The 27,783-nt window shown below is 44.3% G+C and overlaps 1 protein-coding gene across 2 annotated transcripts; it reads right to left on the bottom strand.

Moving 5' to 3' along the window:
• Positions 1 to 8,989: 8,989 nt before the first annotated feature.
• LOC129535088 (melanoma-associated antigen B2-like) lies at positions 8,990 to 10,129 on the bottom strand. Of its 2 annotated transcripts, none has more exons than XM_055393680.2 (2): positions 9,856 to 10,129; positions 8,990 to 9,825 (listed from the first exon to the last, which is right to left on the bottom strand). In XM_055393680.2, the coding sequence occupies exons 1-2, from the start codon at positions 10,127 to 10,129 to the stop codon at positions 8,990 to 8,992; spliced, it is 1,110 nt and encodes a 369-aa protein (XP_055249655.1). The 2 variants fall into 2 exon arrangements, with proteins under 2 accessions (XP_055249655.1, XP_088689717.1); XM_088833591.1 differs by having other exon boundaries at positions 8,990 to 9,855; positions 9,886 to 10,129.
• Between the last annotated feature and the right edge of the window lie 17,654 nt (positions 10,130 to 27,783).

The following is a 27,783-nucleotide window of genomic DNA, read 5'->3' as shown; positions in this document are numbered from 1 at the left end:
GGATCACTAAAAAGTTTTATATCCTACACTATTTCAGTCATATTTATAATGAAGTACTGAAAACATTGTTACTTTAAGAGAAAACACTTACCTGTGATGACAGGCTGATGTGCAGTTTATCCATTCACAAGAGATTGATGGGACCGTGTATAGTAATATAATTCTTTGAAAACAAAATTATAAAACAGAGAATATAAACATTATTAATTTTATATTAAATGTCACTCACCTTCTGCCTATGTAATGGAAGGCTATCCACTTCAATACAAGTCTTGCACGCTATGTTCTACAGGAGGATTACTTAGCTGGTGGTGAGGATGACACAGAAACATCTCATTACAGTCCTTGCCTACAGTTATTAGCGCTTAGCACAAAGACACTCACACACATACTCAACAGATAAGATTATTACCTGTATGGCACAATGATTATTTACTACTCGTTGAGTGGAAGTGGATCATCAGGAAGGTCACCATTCCCATCACCTTCATGCTGAGTAGGCTGAGGAGGAGGAGGAAGAGGAGGGCCTGACCTTGATGAGTGGCAGAGATGGAAGAACAGAGGAGGTGGAAGGGGAGGCAGGGGAAGCAGGCACACTCAGTGTACCGTATGGAAATACATTGTCATTTCTTTCTGAAGATTTTGCTTTTTCATTTCTCTAAAAATGTTTGTGTGTTATCAGTCAGTCCTCCTTCCACCACTTGCTTTTGTTTCAGTGCCCTTATCACAGAAGGGTCCATGACATACAAGAGTCAAAGCAGTCTTGAGGACTCAGAACGCTTCTGCCAGATTGTCTAAGGTCAACTTCCGGCACTGCTTCTTCTATGTCTTCTTCCTCATCATCCAGCTCTGGTTCAGACCACTCATCTCCATCAAGTCGTATTCTGTTAATTCCTCTGCTGTAGGGTCTGCTAGCTCTTGGATATTTCCAAGATCCATATTTTGGGACTCTTCACCTGCTCCCACCTTTTCATGCTCGATCCACAGTCTCTTTAATGATTTTCTTAACTGACACTGTCACAAATCCTCTGAAGGCATGCACAACACCTAGACAGTTTTCTTTAGCAGGAATTTATTGTTTGGGACATTCATAGGTTTTCTTTATTTTTTTAACAACAATTGCATCTTCAGTCGGTAATCCTTCCAGACTTCATGGTGTTCTATCAGGGGTCTCTTGCACAGCATTGAGAATCATTTCCATAGAGTACCATGTGTAATCAGCTTTAAATGTCCTTTTGAACCTCTGATCTATACGCTGACTTGGAGATGTTGTGTTTAGGGGAAAGGAAGCACTTTGAAGCCTTCATTGTTGAACTCACAGGGTTCTGGGTGGCCAAGGCACTGTCCAGTATCAAAAGAATTTTAAGGGCAGTCCCTTAGTGGCAAGGTACTTTCTGCATCCAGAGTCGAAGCACTGATGAAACCAATCCGCCCAAAGGGTTCCTGCTGCCCAGCCTTCTTGCTGTACAACTGAAACACTGACAGATGGTGTTTATCGTTTCCCTTAAAGGCTCAGGGTTAGCAGCTCTATAGGTAAGGGGAGTCCTGATCATTTGCACAAAAACCTGACGACATTTGCTCAAAATCATAGAATCAGCCTATCTCTTTCTGTCTCAAATCCTGGAGCTCATTTCCCTTCCTTACCAATGCATGTACTTTGTGGCATTTCGTCCAGAATAGGGCGCGTTCATCTGTCCAGACAGATCTCCTTTCTTCTCAGTGATTTTCTTTTTAAAATTTTATTGTAGTATATTTGATTTACAGTGTTGTGTTAGTTTCAGGTGTACTGCAGTGATTCAGTTATTCATATACATATATGCATCCTTTTAGAGAATCTTTCCTCATATAAGTTATCACAGAACATTGACTTTCCTGTTCTATACAATAGATCCTTCTGGCTATCTATCTTAAATACAGTACTGTTTCTGTGTTCATCCCAAGCTCCTGATTTAACCCTCCCTGCCATGTTTACTTGTTGGTAACCATAGGTTCATTTCTGATATCTGTTCATTCTTTTTCTATTTTGTAAATAAGTTTATTTCTATCACTTTTTAAAATTATATGTCCACATTTGAGTGATGTGATATTTGTCTTTGTCTGACTTCACTTAATATGAAAATTTCAAAGACGTCCACTGTCTCCACTTTTACTCAACATGATTTCAGAAGTCCTAGCCGTGGCAATCAGAGAACAGAAGAAATAAAAGGAATCCAAGTTGGAAAAGAAGTAAAACTGGCACTGTTTGCAGATGACATGATACTAGACATAGAAAAGCCTAAAGCTGCTTCAAGAAAACTACTAGAGCTCATCGATGAATTGGTAAAGTTGCAGGATACAAAATTAATACCCCGTGAGTTTCTTAATGACATATGGGAAACCACCTGTTGCCTCTTGTTTGCTAAAGATGCTTCCCCGATTATTTTGATATTTTTAAGTCAAACCTCTTTCTGAAATTATCAGATCATCCTTTGCTGGCATTAAATTTTCCAATTTTAGGTCCTTCACCCACTTTTGCTTTCAGTTCAGTTCAGTTCAGTCGCTCAGTCGTGTCCGACTCTTTGCGACCCCATGAATCACAGCACGCCAGGCCTCCCTGTCCATCACCAACTCCCGGAGTTCACTCAAACTCATGTCCATCGAGTCGGTGATGCCATCCAGCCATCTCATTCTCTGTCGTCCCTGTCTCCTCCCACCCCCAATCCTTCCTTCAATCATATTAGAGTCTATAGATATGCCTTGCTTATAGCAACCATGCACCCACACACAAACTGTATTTTTAATACAAGATAAGAACGCATTTCACAAAAAGCACAAGATTTTCACACCTGCTGGTGTAGCTGCAGTGATGGCTTCATAAATTTCCTTTTCTTCTTCTTCTTACAGTAGTCCTTATGCTGGATTCATTCATCTTGAAATGGTGGCAACCACGACTGCAGATCCAAACCGGTATACAACGAGCAATGCAACTTTTTTGTATAATGTCATGACTTCTCTCAGCTTCTTGAGAGCACTTCCAGCACCACTAGCGGCACTTCATATGAGTCCTATTGTGTTATTCAAAGTTTACGGTATCATACTAAACAGAGGAAGAAATAGCTGTGAACCATTGGTGATCACATTTTTTGAGATAACTGTTTAGTATAGAAACTGTTCCTCAGAGATGAATAGTGCTATTCATGGTCCATAAGTGTGTGTGTGTGTGTGTGTGTTGTGCTTACCCATTTCAAGTGCAGCTGATCTAAGTTTTATGCTTTCCTGTGGTACTGCAATTTCTTAATTGGATTCTGGACCTTCTATAAAGGTTATTTTGCTACTTATATAATTTTAAAATCTGGGTTGCTGAGGGGAAACAGTGGCTGGGAATTCCTGTTCCACCGTATTGCAGATGCCACACAGACAAGACCCTTTTTTAAATTTCCTGATATGAACAATTTCACTCACTGTCCATTATCATTGACAAGAAACTCCCAATTCTCTTGACATGTCATCTTGTTCTGAACCACAAAAGGAGATTCAAGGATTTCTGACTCATTATACAAAATATAAAAACCTTTGTACTTATACTGAGATACAGAAATAAATGGGATATACTTCGTTCATAAACACAAATACGGAAGTTGAATTAACCTTCAATTACAAGAAGAGTATTTCAACAGTGCCAAAAAGAAAGCCCTAAACAGGAAAAGATACATCTCCCAGTTACTGAGGTCAAGCAAGAACAAAAAAAGACATAAAATGTGTTCCCTTCAGATCCACCTTGGCACTTAATTACTTCCAATACTTACTTCTCTTTTCAACCACAAGATGAAGGATCTACCCTGGATGTCACTATGTGGGAGGAGCTGGCAGACTCGGTTCTGGAACGTGCCCTGCCCATGGCAGTAGTGCTCTGTCTTTCTCAGGTCTCAAAGCCTCTCTCTACCTCATCTTATGATGGAATTCAGAACCTTTGAGGGCTGACAGCATGAAGTGGATGCTACACAACCCCAGTGGTTCTGGGTGGCTATTTCTTTCACTTCTTTTTAAGGGGCTTCACATATATATCTGACAAATCCTACTCAGACCTGAGATTGCCCTCCTTAGAGGGTTTCAAGTCCCTGACAACGGTACTGAGACAACAGAGAAAAGAGCTGTTCAGCTTGAGAGCTCTGCCTGGAGCCTTCTTACACCTAATATTCTTGGGTGTGCTTTCCTCAGTCTTCCTATAGGCCCTTGCCCCTTTGATTAAAGGCTTCTTTTGTAATGCCACATCCCTGAAAAGCCCCAATCAGTTTCCCTACTCCAAACCTTGCAGAGAAGGAATCCCTGTCCTAGGACTGATAAGAGATGGGAAATCCATGGCATAAATAAGCGGGCCCAGGTGGAGACCTGTGAGAGAAACAAAACGTGGTAACCTGTCCCTTCTCTCCTTCACCCAGACTTCTCAGGCAACTTCTGCTCTAATAAGGAAACTTTATATTTTAGAGCTAATAGATATTTCTTTATACAAAGAAATGGCTGAGATGATTGTTTGGAGTCCCTTACTGATCTTATAAGCTTACCTGAAACTTAAAACTTTCCGATATTTTAAGATGTTTGAAACCTCATATGTATGCATAGATGATCCTATTGTCAGCAAATACTAATTCTTTTTTCCACTCTTCATATGTCACTTTTGGCATTATTATTATTATTGCTCTGGCTATGTATTACAATAGTTCGACCTGAGAGTCCCTCTTCTTAATGTTTCATACATTTCACAGTAAGGAGAATAAAAAGGGAATTAAGGGCACAAGGTCAGATCAGGCTTGCAGGAGTGAGAGGGTGAGCTTTAGACTAACTCAGATCAAGGGCCTGCAACCATTCCTGTCACTTAGCAGCCATAGAAAAGCTTGTCACGTCATGAAACCTTCTGAGAGAGCCTTGGGCTCTTTACCTGTGAAGGGAGTCTGACAAGCCCTGTCTGGAAGGACTGGTTGCATGTGGTGATAACTGAAAAGCATCTGCCGCACTGACTGGCAGGCACCATATCCCTCCCTTCTCATGACTGGTGGCTGCACTTTCCAACAAAGATCTGACCTCCCTTAGGCCTGATATAGGGCTTCCCTGGTGGCTCAGCAGTAAAGGATCCGCCTGTGAAACAGGAGCTGCAGGAGACTCAGACTCAAGTCTCTGGGTCAGGAAGATGCCCTGGAGGAGGAAATGGCAACCCACCCCAGAATTCTTCCTTGGAATATCCCATGGACAAAGGAGCCTGGTGGGCTACAGTCCATGGAGTCACAAAAGAGTCAGACATGACTTAGCGATTCAACAAGAAGAAGGAGGCCGGGTGTAAAGAAGTGAGGGAGAGCCTTGCCTGACAGTCTTCCCCTGAGCTTTCTAGAACTGACATCAAAGAGTAAGGCATGCCTCTCTTTTGTCCCCTCTATTCAGGGATGAGTAGACCCCTCAGTCTTCACAATTTGACTTCTGGTGGGGCCTGGGGAATCCCCTCCTTCTTGACCTGAGGCCTATCTCCTCGGAGTAAGACCCATACCTCCCTGTGAGTTGAGATAAGGCGGCCTTATCTAGCCACCCCTGCCCATGGTCTCACAAGAATGAAAGCTGTGGCAAGCTCCTTGAGGATGACAGATGGTTCCTCTCAGGGTCCCAAGTCAGGGTCCCAAATTAGACTCTTGGCCAAGCCCACGACTCCCCCCTCTGTTGACATGAAACCACCACCATCAGAACAAAACCCTAACTTTCCTGCTACTCCTCGGTCAGAACTGAAGGGCCCCATGTCCTGGTAAATCTGCCTGAGGCCTTCTAGGCTGAGAGTAGGGAACATACTGTGTGGCCATCCTGGGATTTTTGTTCCCACATTCTTTACTGTCCTCACCCTGTCTGGAAAATAACCTGGAAATATTCACCAACTGGAAACATTCCCTGATTTGCCTTAAAGCTTCTCCACCCAGGCCACTAATTCCCTGATCCCTGAGGAAGAAGAGGAGTTTGCCTCATAGGGCCACCACGGGCCATGGTCTTCTGAGGCTAACAGTAGTGGAAGGAATATGTTCTGCCCCCACTGTTTTGAGGCAGGTGGTCTTTTCAGTCTTCAGGGTCCTTACCTTGACTTCTGGCACAACCTGGAAATCCTCCTTCTGCTGAGCTTAGGCTGCTCCCTGTGATCAGGATGAGGTTCGTTACCGCCATGTGATCCTCTGGGAGGAGGTGAGTAGGACTCACCATGTCACCAGGCCTAAGTGGCACAGTCTCAGGCCTGACAACAGGGACAGTGCCCTCTGTAGCCCCCTTCTTTCTGGGAGGGATCCTTTGTTATTGGTCAGTATCATCTGTTGACTCCTGTTAGGAACTAGGTACCCTTCCTCAGCTGATAGAGGCTCCCTCCTTTAGCCCAAGGACTTTAAGGCCCTGAAGCCATTCTCCTTCAGAAAATAAGTGATAAACCTAGTCTGAAAGCCCTGCCTGTTCCCTCCCAGGGCCCATTACATTTGCAGGACTTTCTAAGAATTTATCTGTAATGGGGTAGTTGGCTGCCACACTCCTCATATAGGACTGTGCAAATGTCATGCCTGGGATTTCCATTCTCTGATGAAGAGCCAGCCTATAAACCAAGGTCCTCATCTCCTTGACACCCTCCAGGCAGAAGTCAGGGGGCCCTTGAGCTGGCCACCACTTACCTGTGCCTCCCAGGGCTAACAGGAGAAGATGGGCTAAGTGTAGCCCCGTCGGCTGGTGTTGAGAGACATCATGCGCACAACCTGGGTCGTCACTTTGACTCTGCACCTTCCTGGGGCTCTATTCTCTGCTGATTCCCAATTTTCCCACCTTTCCGGGACCTGAGCTGAAAGTGTTAACCACAGCAGCCCAGATAGTTCTGGACTTCATGGGCTTGCCAATGAGGACGGGTCTTTACAGGATCCTTCTGTTCTGGATGGGTCTTTCCATCACCCTCATTCAGGTTAATCACCGGCAATTCTGAGAGATTGATTCTCTCTACCAACCTCAGAACTCTGTGCCGAGACCAAGTTTCTTAGGTCTCTGAGAAGCCTGAAGAATAAGTGAGGCTATGCTAAGGCTAATAGGCTAAGCCTAACAGTTCTGAATTCCTCTGTGTCTGACAGCAGACGAGAGTGCTGTCCCAGTGACCAGCCTCCCCCATATTCTTGGGTCTTGCTCTCCTCAATCTTCCCTCATCTTGCTTTCCGCGAGCCTTTGGGGAAATTACACTTCTCTACAAACTCTTGAGCTAGGTTTGCTCTGCAGTGCTACAGAGAATGGGTCCCTGTCCCAGGAGTGATGGGAGATGGAGAAGCTATAGTCCAAGGCAGGAGTCCCAGGACAGGTGGTACTTTAGGGAGAAAAAAACATCAATCTATCTCATCAGCCAGGTGAAGATTCTCATGTCATTTCTGTTCTGATAGGTTTACTTTCTACAGGGAAGAGACTGTAAGGATATGGTGACTCCTTGGTCTTCAGAGGTTATCAAACATGGCCAATGTACATGCTTATACTGTCACCGAATATTGTTTCTTTCACTTACCTATGAGTAATGCATAAGGGATACATATCTTTGGTTAAGTATATTTGGTATTCTTACTGCTCTGGCTACACATTCTGATCCAGTAGCTTGAGCACAAGGGCATTCTTTTCTATCACCTAGGACAAATTTTGGAGTACTGAGAAAAGCACTGAAATATAAGATACAGGGTGGGGACTTTCCTGGTGGTCCAGGGCTAGTACCCCAGGCTCCCTATGCAGGGGGCCCAGGTTTGATCCCTGGTCAGGGAACTAGACCACACGTGCAGCAACTGAGATCCAGCACAGCCAAATAAATAAATAAAAAGTAAATAAATAAGGAAAGGGAAATGTCAAATGTTAAAAGTACTTGTTAAAAAAAAAAGACAAGGATATGTCTCAGGTTGGGGGGAGAACAACAGTATGAATGCTAAAGGAGCTTAGAGCAGGAGTCTATTCCCAGCTGTCATTTACCAGCCTGATGTATTTTAGCACAAAACCAAACTCTAGGAGCCTTGGGCCCTCCACTGTGAAGGAAGTTTGATAAGCCCTTTCTTGTCAGATTGCTGGAATATAAGTATTTATGGAAAGCTTCTGTCACGGCGCCTGTCTCTATTGAGACATTAGGAGCAATGGCAGGTATTACTATGATTATCTTGACCTCAGATGTTACATCAGCTGGATTTTTTTTCAATCTCTCAGATGTCAGAAACGATGCAGCGTTCCAAGTGGGAAAAAAAAGACCCAACCTCCCCAATCAGCCAAAATTCCACTTAGCAATGAAACCAAAATAATATACTCTCTTCACCCCCTCTTTAACCTGCTTCTTTCTTGTTCTTGAAATAGAGAGTATCTCAGCCTCTTCCATAGAATGACAGCATCTCTGAGAAACTATAATGAATGGACAGAGGCTAGGACTTCTTTTGAAGAAACATCACCAGTACAAGCATGAAGACTTCTTAAGAGCAGATTCTCAATGTTTGTGTAAAAGAAGAGCCACGAATAAATCATTTGCTATAATTTATATTCTCACACATTCTTGAAAACCATAAGCAGATGCAAGTATGTATCTTTTACATTTACAAAAAGGGAGACTAAACAGAGAGTAAAGCAAGCCAAAAACTGAAGAAATTTCAGCTATCTCCCTAACAATGTATCAAGGTTCTGAGCCTCTATTAGTGTGGTGTCTTTCACATTTCTAAGGACACTCTTATCCTAAAGTGATGTTATTCTCATCCTGGATCACAAAAGTGATGTGAGGATTTCCAATATTTATTTCGGAAAACAAAACTTTTACTCCTAAAGTTGACAAACAGCTAACTGTGTGTGACCCATGTTATTCATATACTTATATCATGAATCTAAATAAACTTTCTGTTGAAAAATTTTAAGAACTGAAAATTAGGGGAAATAAAGTCAACAAGTTATTGATGAGAAACACAGGTTGACAGGCTTCTCCAGCCACAAAGTGAACAATGGGCTTCAGACCACACTAGGGGCGAGATGAGCGGCTGGATGCGGCCCTGGGGTGCGCAGTGGCCGAGGCAGAAGGGCCAGCAGTGGCTGAGGCACTAGCGCCAGGCCGGCCTGAAGCAAAAAGGCCAGCACCAGCTGCAGCTCTGGCTCTGGTGCTCTCTACTTCCTCTCTCCAAGCCTCCTCATATTGCGGTGGGAAGGCAGTATGGGCCGAACTGTTGACCTTGGCCAAAAACTCCAGGACTTTCGTCTTGCTGCTTTCTGTGAGCACTTTAGGACCCCACAGGAACTCATAGCGAGGGGGATCACTGCCGGGCACCTGGCGGTACTCCAGATACTCTTCACGCACCAGATCTTCTGTGATGAGCTTTCGGGGCTCTCCAAAGATGAAGTGATTTCTTCCATCATAGATGCCCAGCATATTCAGAAACTTCCAGATTTTCTCCTCAGGGGCGTGGTTGCCATTCAGGTAGATGACACCCAGCAGCGGCATCAGGAGACCATTCTTCGGCAGCCCCCAGTCACCTCTCATAGACTCACTGTCGCTGAGATCTAGGTTGCTCACCAGGGTATAGCAATGACTGTTGGGCCTGACTTCCTTCAGCACCAGGCCAAACACCAGCTCCATGCGCTCAGAGGCCCTGCTAAGGATCTCAGGGAATTGCTCCCTGTACCTTCTATTGATTGCCTTCAGCATTTCGGACCTCTTTATGAGCTCCCTCAACTTATACTTAAGCAGCATGTACTGCACCAACATCTCTGCCATCCTGGTCAGAAGATCTGTGCGAGTGCTCTCAGCAGCAGCGGAAGCCTGGGAAGAATTTTCACCTTCCTGAACTTGGCCCTCGGCACCTACACCAGATCTCGAGCGTGCTGCTGCACCTATACCAGATCTTGAGCGTGCTGCGCCACCGACACCAGATCTTTTGCGAACAGCACCTGCAGCAGCACTGGTGGTGCCTTGGGCTCCCTGAGGCTCCTTGGGGGAGCCAGCAGCAGACGAGCTTGAGGAAGTGCTCTCTGAATCAGGAGGGGAGGAGGCGGTGGTCTCTTCTCCCCCAGATGTGGTGGCCTGATCATGAAGACCCTGGGTCTCAGCCCGGGCCTGGCGACGTTTCTCACGAGCACGGTGCTTACTCTTCTGACCACGGGGCATGACGACGGTGGTCAGGGACCGCGGGCAGGAGTCTGGGCCAAAGGACAGGAGATTGGGGCACCTGGAGGATGGAGAATGAGGTGACATGAGCACCTTAAAACAGGGAGTTTCCACCTTGACTTTATCAAAGGCTGCCTCTGCAGGTGTCCTTGAGGACACTGCCCTAGGAACCCACAAGACTCCTGTTTTCCTGCTCAGCCTGTCCCCACAGAATCCCACAGAGGAAGAACAGAGGCCTTACTTTTCCTCTGCATCCTCTCAGCCCTGCTTTGGATTTACTCAGGTGACCACAGGTGCCAGCAGTGAGGATTTCTAAGTTCTACTTCAGTATTGTCACGTCAAATCCTGGTGGAGCCTGGGCACCCTTCCCTCTGCTACCTGATGCAAGCACTTTAGACCTCCCCATGATCCAGAGACAAGTAAAGGGATGCCTCAGTCACCTCCCTGCCAGGAGACAGATAACCCATGCTAAGAGGTCATTAGGGTCTTTTCTACCCTGAGTTCACTGGGATCATCATTCAAGGTCCTTACCTTGGCTCCTTAAAACGTTGGGCACCATCCTCCATTTGCTGACTGGTGTCTGCACCTTCAGACTAGACATTTCCCCTCCCTCAGACTTCGTATAAAACGGTAAAGAAGATGCTCAGCCTCACAGCCCTCCCCTGAGATTTCCTGGGCTGAAATCCGAGGGTTGGGATAGAAGCACTGAGACCTCACTCAGGTTCCTCATTGGGCTCCTGGCAGAGAAGCTCCACTTTCTCCTGAACTGATGCCTGTGTGATAGTAAAAGCCAACCACCCTGTGTCCCAAAACCAAGAGGTGAAGATGACCTTATCTTACCAAACACGGTCTCCTGAGAACAAAATCTGGTGCAGGCAGGTTGATGTCCCTGTGAACCCTCACAAGATCCCAATTCAAGGTCTAAAGTATTTTTTGTTTCTGTTTTTTCCTATGTCTTTTTAAAAATAAATTTATTTTTTACAATATTACAATATTAATTTATAATATTGTACCAGTTTCTGTCACACATCAATAAGAATCAGCCATAGGTATATCTTATATCTCCTCCATCTTGAAACTCCCTCCCACATCACACCCCTCTTTAAGTTATCAGAGAGAACTGGGTTTGTGCTCTATGTCATATGACTAATTTCCACTGGCTCTCTATTTTACATACGGCAATATGTATGTTTTCAATGTTGCTCTTTCAATCTGTCCCTCCCTATCTTTCCCCCAGCGTCCATGAGTCTGTTCTCTGTCTGCATCTCCACTGCTGCCCTGCAAATAGGTTCATCAGTACCATCTTCCTGGATTTCATATATATGCATTAATATACGATACTGGCTTTCCTCTTTATGACTTAATTCACTCTGCATTAAAAAAATAAACTAGGAATAAAACTACTACATGAGCCAACAGTCCCACTACTGGGCATATACCCTGAGGAAACAGTAACGGAGAAAGACACTTGTAGTCATGTTCACTGCAGCACTATTTACAATAGCCAGGACATAGAAGCAACCAAGGCCTACTTTTGACTCATGACAGGGTCTAAGATTTCTCCCTCTGCTGACCACTCCATTCAGACCAAGACCCTCACTTCCCCATTAGCCCGCAGTGGGAACCGGCACGTATCCTTGAGGTCTCCCAGGGATGACGACAGGGAGATGTGGTCCGAATGAACCACAATGAACGTGGCATGGTATGGAACATCCACGCCCCCAAGGTTCTCACCATCCACCAGGAAACCTGAAACCCTCCCTTGCCAACCTGAGGCTGCCCCCATTGACCTGGTCTCTCACTTCCCTGAGATGTCCCGGCAAGTATCATATCAAAACTCCCGATTCTCCCAGTCCTGAAATAGGACTGGCGCTTTATGCGACTCCATTTCTTATGGGAGGAGGCCCCATCCTCACTCAGCGTCCCAGCCATTAATATGATTGGGGACGAGGTCCCTTTGTTGAACTGGTTTTATTCTGTTAGAGCAAGGCTCTCACCTCCCCAATACCACCTCCAGAGGACACCAGGGGGCACCTGGGGCCTCCTAGAGCCCCGTCTTGGGGAGCCGCTCAGTGTGGCCCCCTTGCGGTGTCGAAGTCTGCTCATCAGCCCTCAGGGCCGTTATCCAGGTCCTAGACCTCCTCCGGGGGTAGCATCCGGGCCACCCCCACAGACCTACGCCTTCGCCTGAGACACTAGACCACATTCAGCTGACAGCTCTGAGGGGCCCACAAGCAGCATATCACAGGGGTGGGATGTGGATGGGTCACTTGTATTACTGGGAGGGTTGGGAAAGTCCCTTCAGCTACATTCAGGTCCTCACCTTGGCTCCGATGAGTCCTGGACACCAAGTCTCCGCCAAACGGTCGCCGCGGCTACCGGTCAATCCGCTCGCTTTCAAAGCGGAAGTGGAGGGGAGCTGCGTAAGGTCCTACGTGGGGTCTCCCAGGGATGACGGCAGGGGCGGCGTGCTACGGGAACCCAGTGGCTCAATATTCATCCGTCCTTGGGTCCTCCTTGTGCAGTGTATCAGAGCCCAGGATGCTTCCTTCTATGAACCCGAGTCTTCCAGCTCGCAAACAAAGCCCTGGCCTTCCCAAGTCCCTAGTGGCGGGAGTTCAGCTCTGCTCTGAGCATCTCTACTTGTCAGGTGGGTTGCCATTCTGTCAGCCTCCCTCGCTGGGGGAGAGATCCTCTCACTACCACTGATGGCTCTCACCTTAAGTGCAGTTATGATTAAGACACCGCCATCTGCAGACCTGGGTTCTGATCTGGCTAGAGGAGACTCAGCCCTCCCTAAGATCACACAGGTTGAATGAAGGGACCGCTCAGAAGTAGCTCTTTTGGGCTTCTCAGGGCTAAGAATTTATAGAATTGTTTGGCTCCCTCTGCAGGGGTCCCCTCTAACAGCATCACATGGGAGGTCCTCCTTGGATTCAGGTCCTTCCCTCTGTGAAACTGAGGCTGATTGTTTTAGACAGAGCTCTCACCTCACTGAGACTTTCTAGACTAAAATCAACCTGACATCCATGCCCAGAGCTTCCTGGGGATCACAGCATCAGTGATTTTCCAGGGCCGCCTTTTATAACGTGTGCTACTGTGAGTCCAATTTCAGGTCCTCACATTGACTCATGACGAATCCTGTAACTCCACTCTCGCTTTATGAAGCTGCTTGTCTTATGTCAAGGTCCTAGTCTCCTGAGAATTCCAAGTGTGAAGTCAGGGTGATCCTCGTGTGATCGTAGTCCATCGGGGCCTCTGACAACAGACAGTAGGGATGCAACTCGAGTCCTTCCGATTCCTCTTGCGCAGCATCCTCACTCCATCTACCACAGCCTGGGACTGCTCCTTCTACTGATCTAATTCCTCTTCTTAGTCTCTGGGTGAGCACTATATCAGGGGTGATTGTCTCCTTAGTCCTCCTTCATGGAGGTTCCCATAACAGCTTCTGTCCCTTGATTAAAGGTTTCCTGGGGAATGCAATTTCCTACACACACTGAGAAGATACCCTCTAGAAAATCTTGGAGAAAAGGGGACTCGGTCCCAAAATTGATGCAAGATTAGGAAAATGGAGCAGAAATCAAGGAACTCAGGACAGATGTTATGCTGTCAGAGAAAAAGAGTTGATATATTCCTTCTCTTCAGCCAGATCTAGGGTGTGGGCTTAGTCGTTCAGTCACGTCTGACTCTTTGTGATCCCATGAACTGTTGCCCACCAGGCTCTTCTGTCCATGAGGATTCTCCAGGCAAGAATACTGAAGTGTGTGGCCATACCCTCCTCCAGGTGATGTACCAAATTCAGGAATCGAACCCAGGACTCCCACATTGCACATGGATTCTTTACTTTCTGAGCCACTAGGTTTAGGGTAGTTCTAAAATATTTATTCTCGGCACCTCCCTGTTGGTCCAGTGATTATGTGCTCCCAATGCAGGGGTCCTAGGTTTCATCCCTAGTCAGGCAACTTGATCCCACATGCCACAACTAAAAATCTCACAATGAACAACTAAGAGTTCTCGTGCAAGAACTAAAATCTCACATTCCACAACTAAAGAGCCTGCATGTGGCAGCAAAAATTCCAAGTGTCACAACTACGACCCAGAGCAGTCAAAAATAAATAGAAATAAGCTCACTGCATCTGGTCCCATCACTTCATGGGAAATAGATGGGGAAACAGTGGAAACAGTGGCAGACTTTATCTTTCTGGGCTCCAAAATCACTGCAGCTGCTGATTGCAGCCATGAAATTAAAAGACGCTACTCCTTGGAAGGAAAGTTATGACCAACCTAGATAGCATATTAAAAAGCAGAGACATTACTTTGCCAACCAAGGTCCGTCTAGTCAAGGCTATGGTTTTTCCAGTGGTCATGTATGGATGTGAGAGTTGGACTGTGAAGAAAGCTGATCGCTGAAGAATTGATGCTTTTGAACTGTGGTGCTGGAGAAGACTCTTGAGAGTCCCTTGGACTGCAAGGAGATCCAACCAGTCCATTCTAGAGGAGATCAATCCTGGGTGTTCATTGGAAGGACTTATGCTAAAGCTGAAACTCCAATACTTTGGCCACCTCATGCGAGGAGTTGACTCATTGGGAAAGACCCTGATGCTGGGAGGGATTGGGGGCAGGAGGAGAAGGGGATGACAGAGAATGAGATGGGTGGATGGCATCACCAACTCGATGCACGTGAGTTTAAGTGAACTCCAGTGGTTGGTGATGGACAGGGAGGCCTGTTGTGCTGTGATTCATGAGGTTGCAGAGTTGGACACGACTGAATGACTGAACTATTTTTAATTAAAAAATAGAGTGTTTACTTTCTACATAGAAGGATAGCGTCAGAGAATCTTGTAAGGCCTCGATCGCTTGAGGGTGTCTGAATTTGCACAGGCAGATGATCATGTGGTTACTGAGCATTATCTCCTTCTTTCCTTTATTCATACCTCTTAATTATTTTGGTGTTTGTATTGCCGTGGCTATGTATTCCATCCCAGTGTTTTGGTCACAGAGTCCTTCTTTCTGTCACTCAAGATACATTTTGGAGCGCTAGAAGACAGTGAATTAACTGACTCATGAGCACCTCAGTCCGGGACAAGTGGAAGGGTTTGCGTGTGGACAAATTCAGAGCAGCGCTCTAGTCCCAGCTCTGTCTCTAATCAGTTGTCTGGACTTGGGTCCGTCCCCAAACTCTGGGAGCCTCAGGTGAAGTGGCTTTTGGAGGGCCAGTGGCATGTAGCTAAAGCACCTGGCACAGTGCCTGGACCACACTGAGACTTTACACAATATCGGTTTTTACTATGATTATTTTCAACCTGGAGGATACCACCGAACCTGATGAATGTTTTAAATCCAGGAGATGTCAGAGAATCTGTGGCATTCTTGGACATAGAACACCAAATCAGTCCAAAATGCTGTTTAGAAAGAATCTTTCATTTCCACTACTAAATCATATATTGAGTGTGGGGGGTAGTTTTTTAACTGAACGAAATTCAAAGAATCTAAATTTGATTCCAAGACTAATTCTGTCTTCCTTCCCGGTTGCTCTTTCATCTGAACAACTCCTAGAGACTTCCTTAGTGGTCCAAGTAAGACTCTGCGCTCCCAATGCAGGTGGCCTGGGTTCCACCGCTGATCAGGGAACTAGATCCCACATGCCACAGCTACGCCCCAACTAATAGTTGGCATTCCACAACTAAAGATTCTATATGCCACAACTGAGACATTCCTCATGCCGCAACTAAAGAACTCTCAGGCTGGAAGCAAGATTGAGGATCCTGCGTGCCAAAGATAAGACCAAGAACAGCCAAATAAATAACTAAATGAAATGAGCCCCTATCTTCATCAATTTCACCATCACCTAAAATACACTCATCTCACAGACTTTGTGGAATTATCAACATAGCCAAAAACACTGAATGGAAGTCTCTTTCAATAAAATGAGCTCTGTCTCCACAACCCACAGCAGAGTGTCAGCCCACTGGCCTCTGAGTTTCCAGGTTCATTCTGCTATTACTTTTATTTCACAGTCTCCTTGGAGATGACGTGCATGGACATCTAGGTTGTGCACTGTGTTTGCGTGCACTGGGACAGGAGCACAGGGCACATTCCATCCCCACCCAGGGGGGATTTCTCTCTGGTCTACTCATGTTGCTGTTTAGTCACTCAGTCATGTCTGACCCTTTTCTCCCCCAGGGACTGAACAGATTGCTCTGTCCATGGGATTCTCCAGGCAAAAATACTGGATTGGGCAGCCATTTCCTCCGCCAGGGGGTCTTCCTGACCCAGGGATTGAACCCATGTCTCCTGCATTGGCAGGCGGGTTCTTTACCACTGAGCCACCTGGGAAGCCCCATAATTCCAAAGCAATTGTTCAGGGTAGTTTTCCGTTCCAGGCTTCAGTCTCTCAACTTTGAGACCTGCCATCTGAGGGTCTGACCCCTATTCACTGTTTCCCCAGCCTCCCTGGTGGGCTCGCCATGGAGCCTAACTTAAAACTACCTTCCACTGACAGACTTTTATTGTCCTTAAGTCTCCAAGTGCCTTGCTTCAGTGTATTTACACTAGACTCCTCATGAGGAAGCCTCAGTCCCCTCACCTCCTTACTCCTCATTTTTATTGGGCCCCTAGGTCTTTGTTCACGAGCTACTTTATATGAATGCTGCTCTTAGACTCTAGAATTCTATAAGGGGTTGAGTTTATTTTTCTTACCATCCCCAAAACCACCCAGAAGCCTTCCAAAGAGCAGATGCTAAATTGATATTTGAATAATTATAGTGCAAGTTGCCTGGAGAATCCCAGGGACGGGGGAGCCTGGTGGGCTGCCGTCTATGGGGTCACACAGAGTCGGACACGACTGAAGTGACTTAGCAGCAGCAGCAAGTGTGCAAAAAATCAATTTTACTGGGATTTCACTTCTCCCACATTCTTAAATAAGCTAAGCCAATCCAGGTAAATAAATTTCAATTTTACAAAGAAAGACTGAAACAAAACAAACCAAGAAGTGAATACCTCTTAAGATTTTTTTTTTTTTCTGTATCTGATAATCACACAGACTTCACTGTGGAAAAATTTCCATTTTCAAAAAAAAATCCATATTCCAATATCATGTTGTCTTGTTCCGAATGAAAAGAAATGATTCAAGGATTTCAGTCTGTGCTATGTAATAGGAAAATTCTGCTTTTTCAACTCGATAATCTGCAATACATGTGGGAGCTGTGCCATTAGTGTACTTAGACTCTGAAGCTAAACACATCTTTAATTAAAAGGAACAACATTTAAAAACAGAAAAAGAGAAAAATCTCCAATTTGTGCATTTTGTATAGGAACACAAATATGTTATATGCTGAACTTCCATGAGCCCCACCTTGGCCCTCCGCTCGTTGGAAGACTGCCTGCTTTCTTGAAACGCGATGTGAAGTATCTGCTCAGACTTCACTAGGGGTAGGAGGAGCTTTGGACATGCCCCAGAAAGTGCACTGGCCCTGGCTGCAGCTCGGACTCTGGCTCGGACTCGGACTCTTCAGCTCTCAAAGCCTCTTCATACCAGATTGGGAAGGCACTGGACTTGGTATCATTGACATTAGCCCCAAACTCCCAATTTCTTTGATATAACTATATCTGTATCTATCACGTAAGCATCCCTTATTAGTTTACAAAATTGTACTCATTCCTTTTTATAGCTTCATAGTACTCCACTCTGTGAATATATCATGTTCCCTCAATTAACATGTGCATGGACATTTACATATTTTCATATGGTTGTGGATATCTCTTCAGAGTTAATTTCTGAAAACACTGAAGTAGTGGCTCAAATGTAAAAGCACATTTAATTTTCTGACATTACTAAATTGCATTTATGCTCTAATCTCATTCTTTGACATGTAGCTCTCAAAGAATGTGATCAGTATATTCTCTAAAACTATATACAAAAGTAAACTGAAAATGGATTAAAGACCTAGATATAAGAGAGGAAACCATAAAACTCTGAGAATATAATATGAGCAGAACACCCTTTGACATAATTCATAACAATATTTTTTTGGATCTGTCTCCTAAAGCTAGGGAAATAAAAGCAAAAATAAATAAATGGGTTATAATTAAAGTTAAAAGCTTTTGCACAGCAAAGGAAACCATCAACTAAATGAAAAGCCAACCTACTATATGGGAGAAACTATTTGCCAATGATATAACCAATAAGGGGTTAATATCCGAAATATATAAACAGTTTAAAAAACAATCAAGAAAAAGATGGGCAGAAGACTTAAATAGACATTTTTCCAAAGACGACATATAAATGGCCGAGAGGCACATGAAAAGATGTTCAACATTGTTAATCATCATATGAATGCAAATTAAAACCACAATGAGGTATTATCTTATACCTATCAGAAGGACTATCATCCAAAAGGAAGAGAAGTAACAAATGTCCGTGAGCATGTGGACAAGACCTGTACACTGTTGGTGGGAATGTCAATTGGTGCAGCCACCATGGATAACAGTAAGGAGGTTCCTCAAAACCTAAAAAGAGAACTACCAAATGACCCAGCAATCCCACTCCTGGGTGAATATCTGGAAAAAAAAATAACCCACTAGTTTGGATGGTCTCCTTCAGGTATTCGATGCTTGTCTGAGTCTAAGGGTTTCCACTGCTCGTCTCCCCTTCCCCTCCAGCCTCACCTACTCTCTGCCAGTGACGCCACCCCAGTCCAAGCTCCCTGTTTATTAAGAAGGCACCTGTGTCTGGCAGGGCCCGTGTGAGATGAAGAGATAGTCCTTCCCAGCCACCAGATAATCAGGAGTTTGGCCGGACCTTTGAGGACACACTGAGACAGTGAGGAGTCAGACAAAAAGCACAGACTGCGGTGCTGAAATGGATTGATAAGGAACTTAGTGATGTGGCCAGTGACCCTCCAGCACAATATTCTGCAGGTCCAGTTGGGGATGATACACTCATTGCAAACCACAATTATGAAAATGAACGGCAACCCATACCGAGGCAGTGTATTCTCTGTGACAGTTCATTTCCCTAAAGACTACCCGTTCACACTACCTAAGGTTGCATTTGCAACAGAATTCATCATCCAACATGAACACTAATTGCAGCACTCGGTTCAATATTCTAAGATCACTGTGGTCTCTCGCTTTCATGATTTCTAAAGTTCCAGTATCCATTTGTTCCCTTCTATGTGATCCAAACCCAGATGATAGCCTCCCCAGTGTCAGATGTTGCATAGATCTGTAAAACAGAAATAAGTACAAAAGATTTTTCAGGAATGTACTCAGAAGTATGCGCTGTGATGCTACCTTAAAGTCAGAATAAGCTGCATTAAAGCTTAAATAAACTTCAAATTACTGCAAAAAATGAAAAAAACCCACTAATTCGAAAAGATACACACACACACAATGGAATATTGCTCAGTCATAAAAAAGAATGAACTTTTGCCATTTTCAAGAACATGATTTGATTGGAAAGCATTATGCAAACTGAAACATGTGAGATAAGGAAGACAAATGCTGTATAACACCATTTACATGGAGAATTAAAAAATAAAACAGACTAGGGAGATGAAGCACACTCACAGATACAGAGAACAAGCTAGTAGTCGTTACCAGGGGAGATCAGCTGGGGGAGGGCAAGGGCAGGGACAGAAGATTAAGAGATGCAAACTAATATATATAAAATAGAAGAGCTAAAAGGACATATTGCAAAACGAAGGGAATATAGCCAATATTTATAATAGCTATAAGTGGAACATAAGCTTTAAAAACTGTGACTCACTTTGTCATGTACCTGAAACATAAAATATTGCACATCAACTATGAAAATGAAGTGAAAGTGTCAGTTGCTCAGTCTTGTCAACTCTTTGACCCTAAGGATGGTAGCCTGCCAGGCCCCTCTATCGATGGAATTCTCCAAGTAAGAATTACCCACTGGAGTGTGTAGCCATTCCCTTCTCCAGGGGATCTTCCTGACCAAGTGATCAAACCCACGTCTCCTATATTGCAGGCAGATTCTTTGCCATCTGAGCCACCAGGGAAGCCCACAACAACTATACATCAATTTTAAAACATATATTCTCTCAGGAACTTTCACATATACAATACAGTATTATTAACTATGTCCTTCCCTGGTGGCTCAGTGGTAAGGAATCTGCCTGTTGATGCAGGAGATGCGGGTTCAATTCCTGGGTCGGGAAGATCCCCTGGTGGAGGACATGGCAACCAAATCCAGTATTCTTGCGTGGAAAATTGCAAAGACAGAGGAGGCTGGCAAGCTACAATCCATGGGACTGCAAAGAGTAGGAAACCACTTGGTGACTTCACAACAACATTTATTAACTAGTCACGATGCTATACATTATATCCCTAGGACTTCTTTAAGGTTCTATATTGTCACCCTGCTTATTTAACTTATATGCAGAGTACATCAAGAGGAATGCTGGGCTGGAAGAAGCACAAGCTGGAATCAAGATTGCTGGGAGAAATATCAATAACCTCAGATATGCAGATGACACCACCCTTATGGCAGAAAGTGAAGAGGAACTCAAAGGCCTCTTGATGAAAGTGAAAGAGGAGAGTGAAAAGGTTGGCTTGAAGCTCAGCATTCAGAAAACGAAGATCATGGCATCTGGTCCCATCACTTCATGGGAAATAGATGGGGAAACAGTGGAAACAGTGTCAGACTTTATTTTTGGGGGCTCCAAAATCACTGCAGATGCTGATTGCAGCCATGAAATTAAAAGACGCTTACTCCTTGGAAGGAAAGTTATGACCAACCTAGATAGCATATTAGAAAGCAGAGACATTACTTTGCCAACCAAGGTCCATCTAGTCAAGGTTATAGTTTTTCCCGTGCTCATGTATGGATGTGAGAGTTGGACTGTGAAGAAAGCTGATCACCAAAGAATTGATGCTTTTGAACTGTGGTGCTGGAGAAGACTCTTGAGAGTCCATTGGACTGCAAGGAGATAAAACCAGTCCATTCTAGAGGAGATCAATCCTGGGTATTCATTGGAAAGACTGATGCTAAAGCTGAAACTCCAATACTTTGGCCATCTCATGCGACAAGTTGACTCACTGGAAAAGACTCTGATGCTGGGAAGGATTGGGGGCGGGAGGGGACGGGGACGACAGAGAATGAGATGGCTGGATGGCATCACCAGCTAGATGGACATGAGTTTGAGTAAACCCCGGGAGTTTGTGATGGACAGGGAGTCCTGGCGTGCTGTGATTCATGGGGTCGCAAAGAGTCGGACATGACTGAGCGTCTGAACTGAACTGAACAGTGGACTTCTTTATTTGATAATTGAAAGTTGTGAATGTTTATGCCATTTGGTCACTTATTCCCATTTCATCCATCCTCCAAGCCCCTCTGGTGGCAACCACCAATCTGCAACATGATGGACCTAGAGAGTATCATACTGATTGAAGTAATTCAGACAGAGAAGGAGATATATTATATGACATATCTTATATGCATAATTTAAAAAGAAATGATACAAATGAATTGAATTACAAAATAGACTGACAGTCTCAGAGAAAAATTTACAGTTGCCCCTGGGGAAGGATGTGGGACAGGGAGAGTTGGGGGATTTGGGATGGACATGTACAGACTGCTATATTTAAAATGGATAAGCAACAAGGATGTACCGTATAACACAGGGAAGTCTGCTTAGTGCTATTTGGCAGTATTCATGGAAGTTTGGGGGAGAGTGGATACATCTATATGTATGGCTAAGTCCCCTCACTGGTCACCTGAAACTGTCACAATAGTGTTAATTTGCTATACCTCAACACAAAATACAAAAGCTAAAATTTTAACATAACTGTGCCTCCAGTGCAAGGGGTGTGAGTTCAAACCCTGGTTGGGGAATTAAGATCCCATGTGCCACAGGGCAAATCAATCAACAAAATAGCATCACAGAAAAATGTGATGGGGATCCATGAAAGAAATAACTGATAAGCTAGATTTCATTCCCTTTAAACTTCTGCTCTATAAAATATACCAAGAGAACAAGAAGATGAGCCATAGGCTGGGAAATAATATTTGCAGAAGACATATCTGATGAGGGCTCAAATCTAAACTATACAAAGAACACTTAATAAGAAGAAAACAAAAATCTAATAAAAATGGACAAAAGATATGAATAGATACCTCACCAAGGAAGATACAGAGATGGCAACAAGCATATGAAAAGATGCTCCACATCATATACCATTCAGTTCAGTTTAGTTGCTCAGTCGTGTCCGACTCTTTGCGACCCCATTAATCACAGCATGCCAGGACTCCCTGTCCATCACCAATTCCCAGAGTTCACTCTAACTCATGTCCAGTGAGTCAGTGATGCCATCCAGTCATCTCATTCTCGGTCGTCCCCGTCTCCTCCCGCCCTCAATCCCTCCCAGCATCAGTCTTTTCCAGTGAGTCAACTCGTCGCATGAGGTGGCCAAAGTATTGAAGTTTCAGCTTTAGCAGTGCAAATTAAAAAACAACAGATACCATGACATGCCTTTCAGAGTGGCCAGTATTCAAAGAACTGAAAACACCAAATGCTGGTAAGAATGTGAATCAACAGGAACTCTCATTCCTGGGTGGTGGTGATGCAAAACGGTATAGCCACTTTGGAAGACAGTTTGCAAGTTTCCTAGTAAACTATACACATTCAACACTGCTGGTAGGAATGCAAATTGGTACAGCCAATTTACAGGGACAGCAGTGTAGCAGTTCCTCAAAAAATAAAAAATGACGCATAATACTTTCCGCAATTCCACTCCTATCCAAAGGAATTGAAATCAGGACCTCGAAGAGAGCTCTGCACTCACATGTTCATTGTAGCACTACTCACAAGAGCCAAGAGAGGGAAGCAGCCTAGGTGTCCAGGGACAGATGAATGGATAAAGAAGATGCAAAATATACACACAATGGAATATCATCCAGCCTTACAAAGACGCTAACCTCTCCAGTTATAACAGTGTGGATAAACCTAGAGGACCTTCTGCTACAGTGAAATAAGCCAGACACAGAAGGGCAAATACTGCATGTCATTTCTATGAGGAATCTAAAATGATTGAGGTCAAAGAAGCAGAGAGTAGAGTGGTGGTTGCCATGGTCTATGGGAGGGTGAGTGAGAAGGAACTGTAGACTTAAAAAACATTCACAACCTATGCATGAGACAGGGTGCTCAGGGCTGGTGCACTGGGATGACCCAGAGGGATGGGATGGGGAGGGAGGTGGGAGGGGGTTCAGGATGGGGAACACATGTACACCCATGGCCAATTCATGTCAATGTATGGCAAAAGCCACTACAGTAGTGTAAAGTAATTAGCCTCTAATGAAAATAAATATATTTCAAAAAAACATCCACAACCTAAAAGTTGACAGGTTTGTTCTATTCGGTACAAAAGTTTAGGACTTCAACGCAGGAGGCAGCATCTGAATAACCCTGAGCGAACTGCTCCAGGGTAGGGAGGAGAGGAGCCAGGTTACATAGAAGCTTTGCAACAAAGGGCAGGGAGTCTGAATATCAAAAGATTGTGATAAATGATAAAACCCAGATAACCCGGGGTAAGGAATTTAGTGCTTTTCCTTGTATGGGAAGATGCCAGAATCGGGGCTCACTGAAATCATTCCTTCCATATGCACTTCCCATATCTGGGGCACGTATCCTGTATTTTTACATCCTGTGTTCCCTCAGGGTTCACCATCCCTGGGGGCTGCAACTGTTGATAACTGACAGTGTTTATTCACTGACACAGCAGGCAGTATTCCAATTCTCAGTATTAATCAAAAGTTACAAAGTTTAATTATACAAAATGAATAAGTTCTAGGCATCTACTATATAATATAGAGCTTATAGTTAATATACTACACTGTACACTTTCTAAGAGGGCAAATATTATTGTAAGTGTTCTTATCACAGATAGAAAACATAAAGGGTGAGAAGGCATCTGTCAAAATGGCCATCATCAGAAAATCTATAAACAATAAATGCTGGAGAGGGTGTGGAGAAAAGGGAACTCTCTTGCTTTGTTGGTGGGAATGTAAATTGATACAGCCTCTATGGAGAAGAGTACAAAGGTTCCTTAAAAATTAGGAATAAAACTACCACATGACTCAACAATCCCAATCCTGGGCATAAACCCTTCATTTCAGTTCAATTCATTTCAGTCGCACAGTCGTGACCAACTCTTTGCGACCCCATGAATCATAGCACGCCGGGCCTCCCTGTCCATTACCAACTCCTGGAGTTCATTCAAACTTATGTCCATCGAGTCGGTGATGCCATCCAGCCATCTCATTCTCTTTCGTCCCCTTCTCCTCCTGCCCCCAATCCTTCCCATCCTTCAGTTAAGTTCAGTTCAGTCGCTCAGTCGTGTCCGACTCTTAGCGACCCCATGAACCACAACACGGAAGGCCTCCCTGTCCATCACCAACTCCCGGAGTTCACTCAAACTCATGTCCATCGAGTCGGTGATGCCATCCAGCCACCTCATTCTCTGTCATCCCCGTCTCCTCCTACCCCCAATCGCTCCCAGCATCAGAGTCTTTTCCAGTGAGTCAACTCGTCACATGAGGTGGCCAAAGTATTGGAGTTTCAGCTTTAGCATAAGTCCTTCCAATGAACACCCAGGATTGATCTCCTCTAGAATGGACTGGTTGGATCTCCTTGCAGTCCAAGGGACTCTCAAGAATCTTCTCCAGCACCACAGTTCAAAAGCATCAATTCTTCGGCGATCAGCTTTCTTCACAGTCCAACTCTCACATCCATACATGACCACGGGAAAAACCACAGCCTTGACTTGACGGACCTTGGTTGGCAAAGTAATGTCTCTGCTTTGTAATATGCTATCTAGGCTGGTCATAACTTTCCTTCCAAGGAGTAAGCGTCTTTTAATTTCATGGCTGCAATCAGCATCTGCAGTGATTTTGGAGCCCCAAAAAATAAAGTCTGACACGGTTTCCACTGTTTCCCCATCTATTTCCCAAGAAATGATGGGACCAGATGCCATGATCTTCGTTTTCTGAATGTTGAGCTTCAGGCCAACCTTTTCACTCTCTTCTTTTACTTTCATCAAAAGGCCTTTGAGTTCCTCTTCACTTTCTGCCATAAGGGTGGTGTCATCTGCATATCTGAGGTTATTGATATTTCTCCCAGCAATCTGGATTCCAGCTTGTGCTTCTTAATTGAATAGGACACATGTATTCCAATGTTCATTGCAGCACTGTTTACAATAGATAGGCCACAGAAGCAACCTAGATGTCCACTGACAAATGGATAAAGCAGCCTTGGCACACATATACAATGAAATACTACTCAGCCATAAAAAACAACATATTTGAGTGGCATCTAATACAGTGGGTGACCATAGGGCCTATTATACAGAGTGAAGTCAGTCAGAAAGAGAATTATAAATATTGTATACAGACACATACATATGGAATCTAGGAGATAGTACTGAGGGATGTATCTGCAGGGCAGGATGGAGATGTAGACAAAGAGAACAGACTTGGGGACACAGGGCTGTAGGAGAGGGTGGGACAAATTGAGAGTAATATTTAAATGTATACATTACCATATGGAAAACAGATAGCCAATGGGAATTTGCTGTGTGATGCCGGGAGCTCCAACTCGTGCTCTGTGAGAACCTAGAGGGTGGGAAGGGGTGGGAGGTGGGGGAGATGTTCAAGTGGGAGGGGACATATGCATATCTATGGCCGATTCATGGTGATGTATGGCAGAATTCAGCACAATATTGTAAAGCAACTATACTCCGATTAAAAATAAACTTAAAAAAGGATGAGATTAAAAAAACTGAAAATAGAGCTGGCACACGACCCAGCAATCGCACTCCTGCGCATACACACCGAGGACACCAGAATTGAAAGAGACACATGAACTCCAGTGTTTATCACAGCACTGTTTATAATAGCCAGGACACGGAAGCAAGCTAGATGTCCATCTGCAGACAAATGGATAAGAAAGCTCTGGTACATATACACAATGGAGTGTTACTCAGCAATTAAAAAGAATACATTTGAATCAGTTCTAATGAGGCGGACAAAACTGGAGCCTATTATACAGAGTGAAGTAAGCCAGAAAGAAAAACACCAATACAGTATATTAACGCATATATGTGGAATTTAGAAAGATGATAACGATAACCCTGTATACGAGACAGCAAAAGAGACACAGATGTATAGAACAGTCTCTTGGTCTCTAAGGGAGAGGGCGAGGGTGGGATGATTTGGGAGAATGGCATTGAAACATGTATACTAGCATATGTGAAATGAATCGCCAGTCCAGGTTTGATGAATGATACAGGATGCTCGGGGCTGGTGTACTGGGATGAATCAGAGGGATGGGATGGGGAGGGAGGTGGGAGGGGGGTTCAAGGTGGGGAACACATGTACACCCGGGGCAGATTCATGTCAATGTATGGCAAAACCAATACAATAATGTAAAGTAAAAAAAAAAAAAATTAGAAACAATTAAATATACATTATATGGGATTGATTATAAAATTTAAAAAAAAGGGAGAGAGGGAAATGTTGGAGGTAATGGATATGTTTATGGCATCAACTGTAGTGGATATTTCACAGGAGCAGACTTATCTCCAAACTCATCAATAAATTAAATATGTATAGGTTTTTGTATGTCAGTCATATCTCAATAAATTGTCTTTTTATAAAACCAACTAAATAGATGAGGAAGCAATGGATACAGTGACAAACTTTATTTTTGGGGGCTCCAAAATCGCTGCAGATGGTGACTGCAGCCATGAAATTAAAAGATGCTTGCTCCTTGGAAGAAAAGTTATGACCAACATAGACAGCATATTAAAAAGCAGAGACATTACTTTGTCAACAAAGGTTCGCTAGTCAAGTCTATGGTTTCTCTAGTAGTCGTATATGGATGTGAGAGTTGGACTATAAAGAAAGCTGAGTGCTGAAGAACTGATGCTTTTGAACTGTCATGTCGGAGAAGACTCTTGAGAGTCCCCTGGACTGCAAGGAGATCCAATCAGTCCATCCTCAAGGAAATAAGTCCTGAACATTCATTGGAAGGACTGATGCTAAAGCGGAAACTCCAATACTTTGGCCACCTGATGCAAAGAACTGACTCATTGGAAAAGACTTGATGCTGGGAAAAATTGAAAGCATGAGGAGAAGGGGACAACAGAGAATGAGATGGTTGGATGGCATCACCGACTCAAGGGACATGAGTTTGAGTAAATTCCAGGAGTTGGGGATGGACAGGGAGGCCTGACATTCTACAGTCCATGGGGTGGCAAAGAGTCGGACACAACTGAGCAACTGAACTGAAACATACCGTTGGGCTAGTGGTAAAGAATCCAACTACAATGCAGGAAACTCATGGGTTTGTTCCCTGAGTTGGGAAGACTCCCTGGAAGAGGAAATGGTAATCCACTCCAGTATTTTGCCTGGGAAATCCCATGGACAGAGGAGCCTGGTGGGCTAAACTCCATGAGGTGGCAAAGAGTTGGACACAACTGAGTGACTAAACAGTAAATATACTTTTACCCTATGATCTAGTGGTCATGCTCCTTTGTGTTTGGCCAGATGAGCTGGAAACTTACATCCACACAAAAACCTGCATGCAGTTGTTTATAGCAGCTTAACTCATATGTTCCAAAACTTAAAA

The sequence above is a fragment of the Moschus berezovskii genome, chromosome X, assembly GCF_049115385.1.
Source record: "Moschus berezovskii isolate FMDL1 chromosome X, NW_MosBer_1.0, whole genome shotgun sequence".
NCBI lineage: Eukaryota > Metazoa > Chordata > Mammalia > Artiodactyla > Moschidae > Moschus > Moschus berezovskii.
Note: the sequence above shows the minus strand (reverse complement) of the source record. Positions and strands in the feature narration are given on the sequence as shown.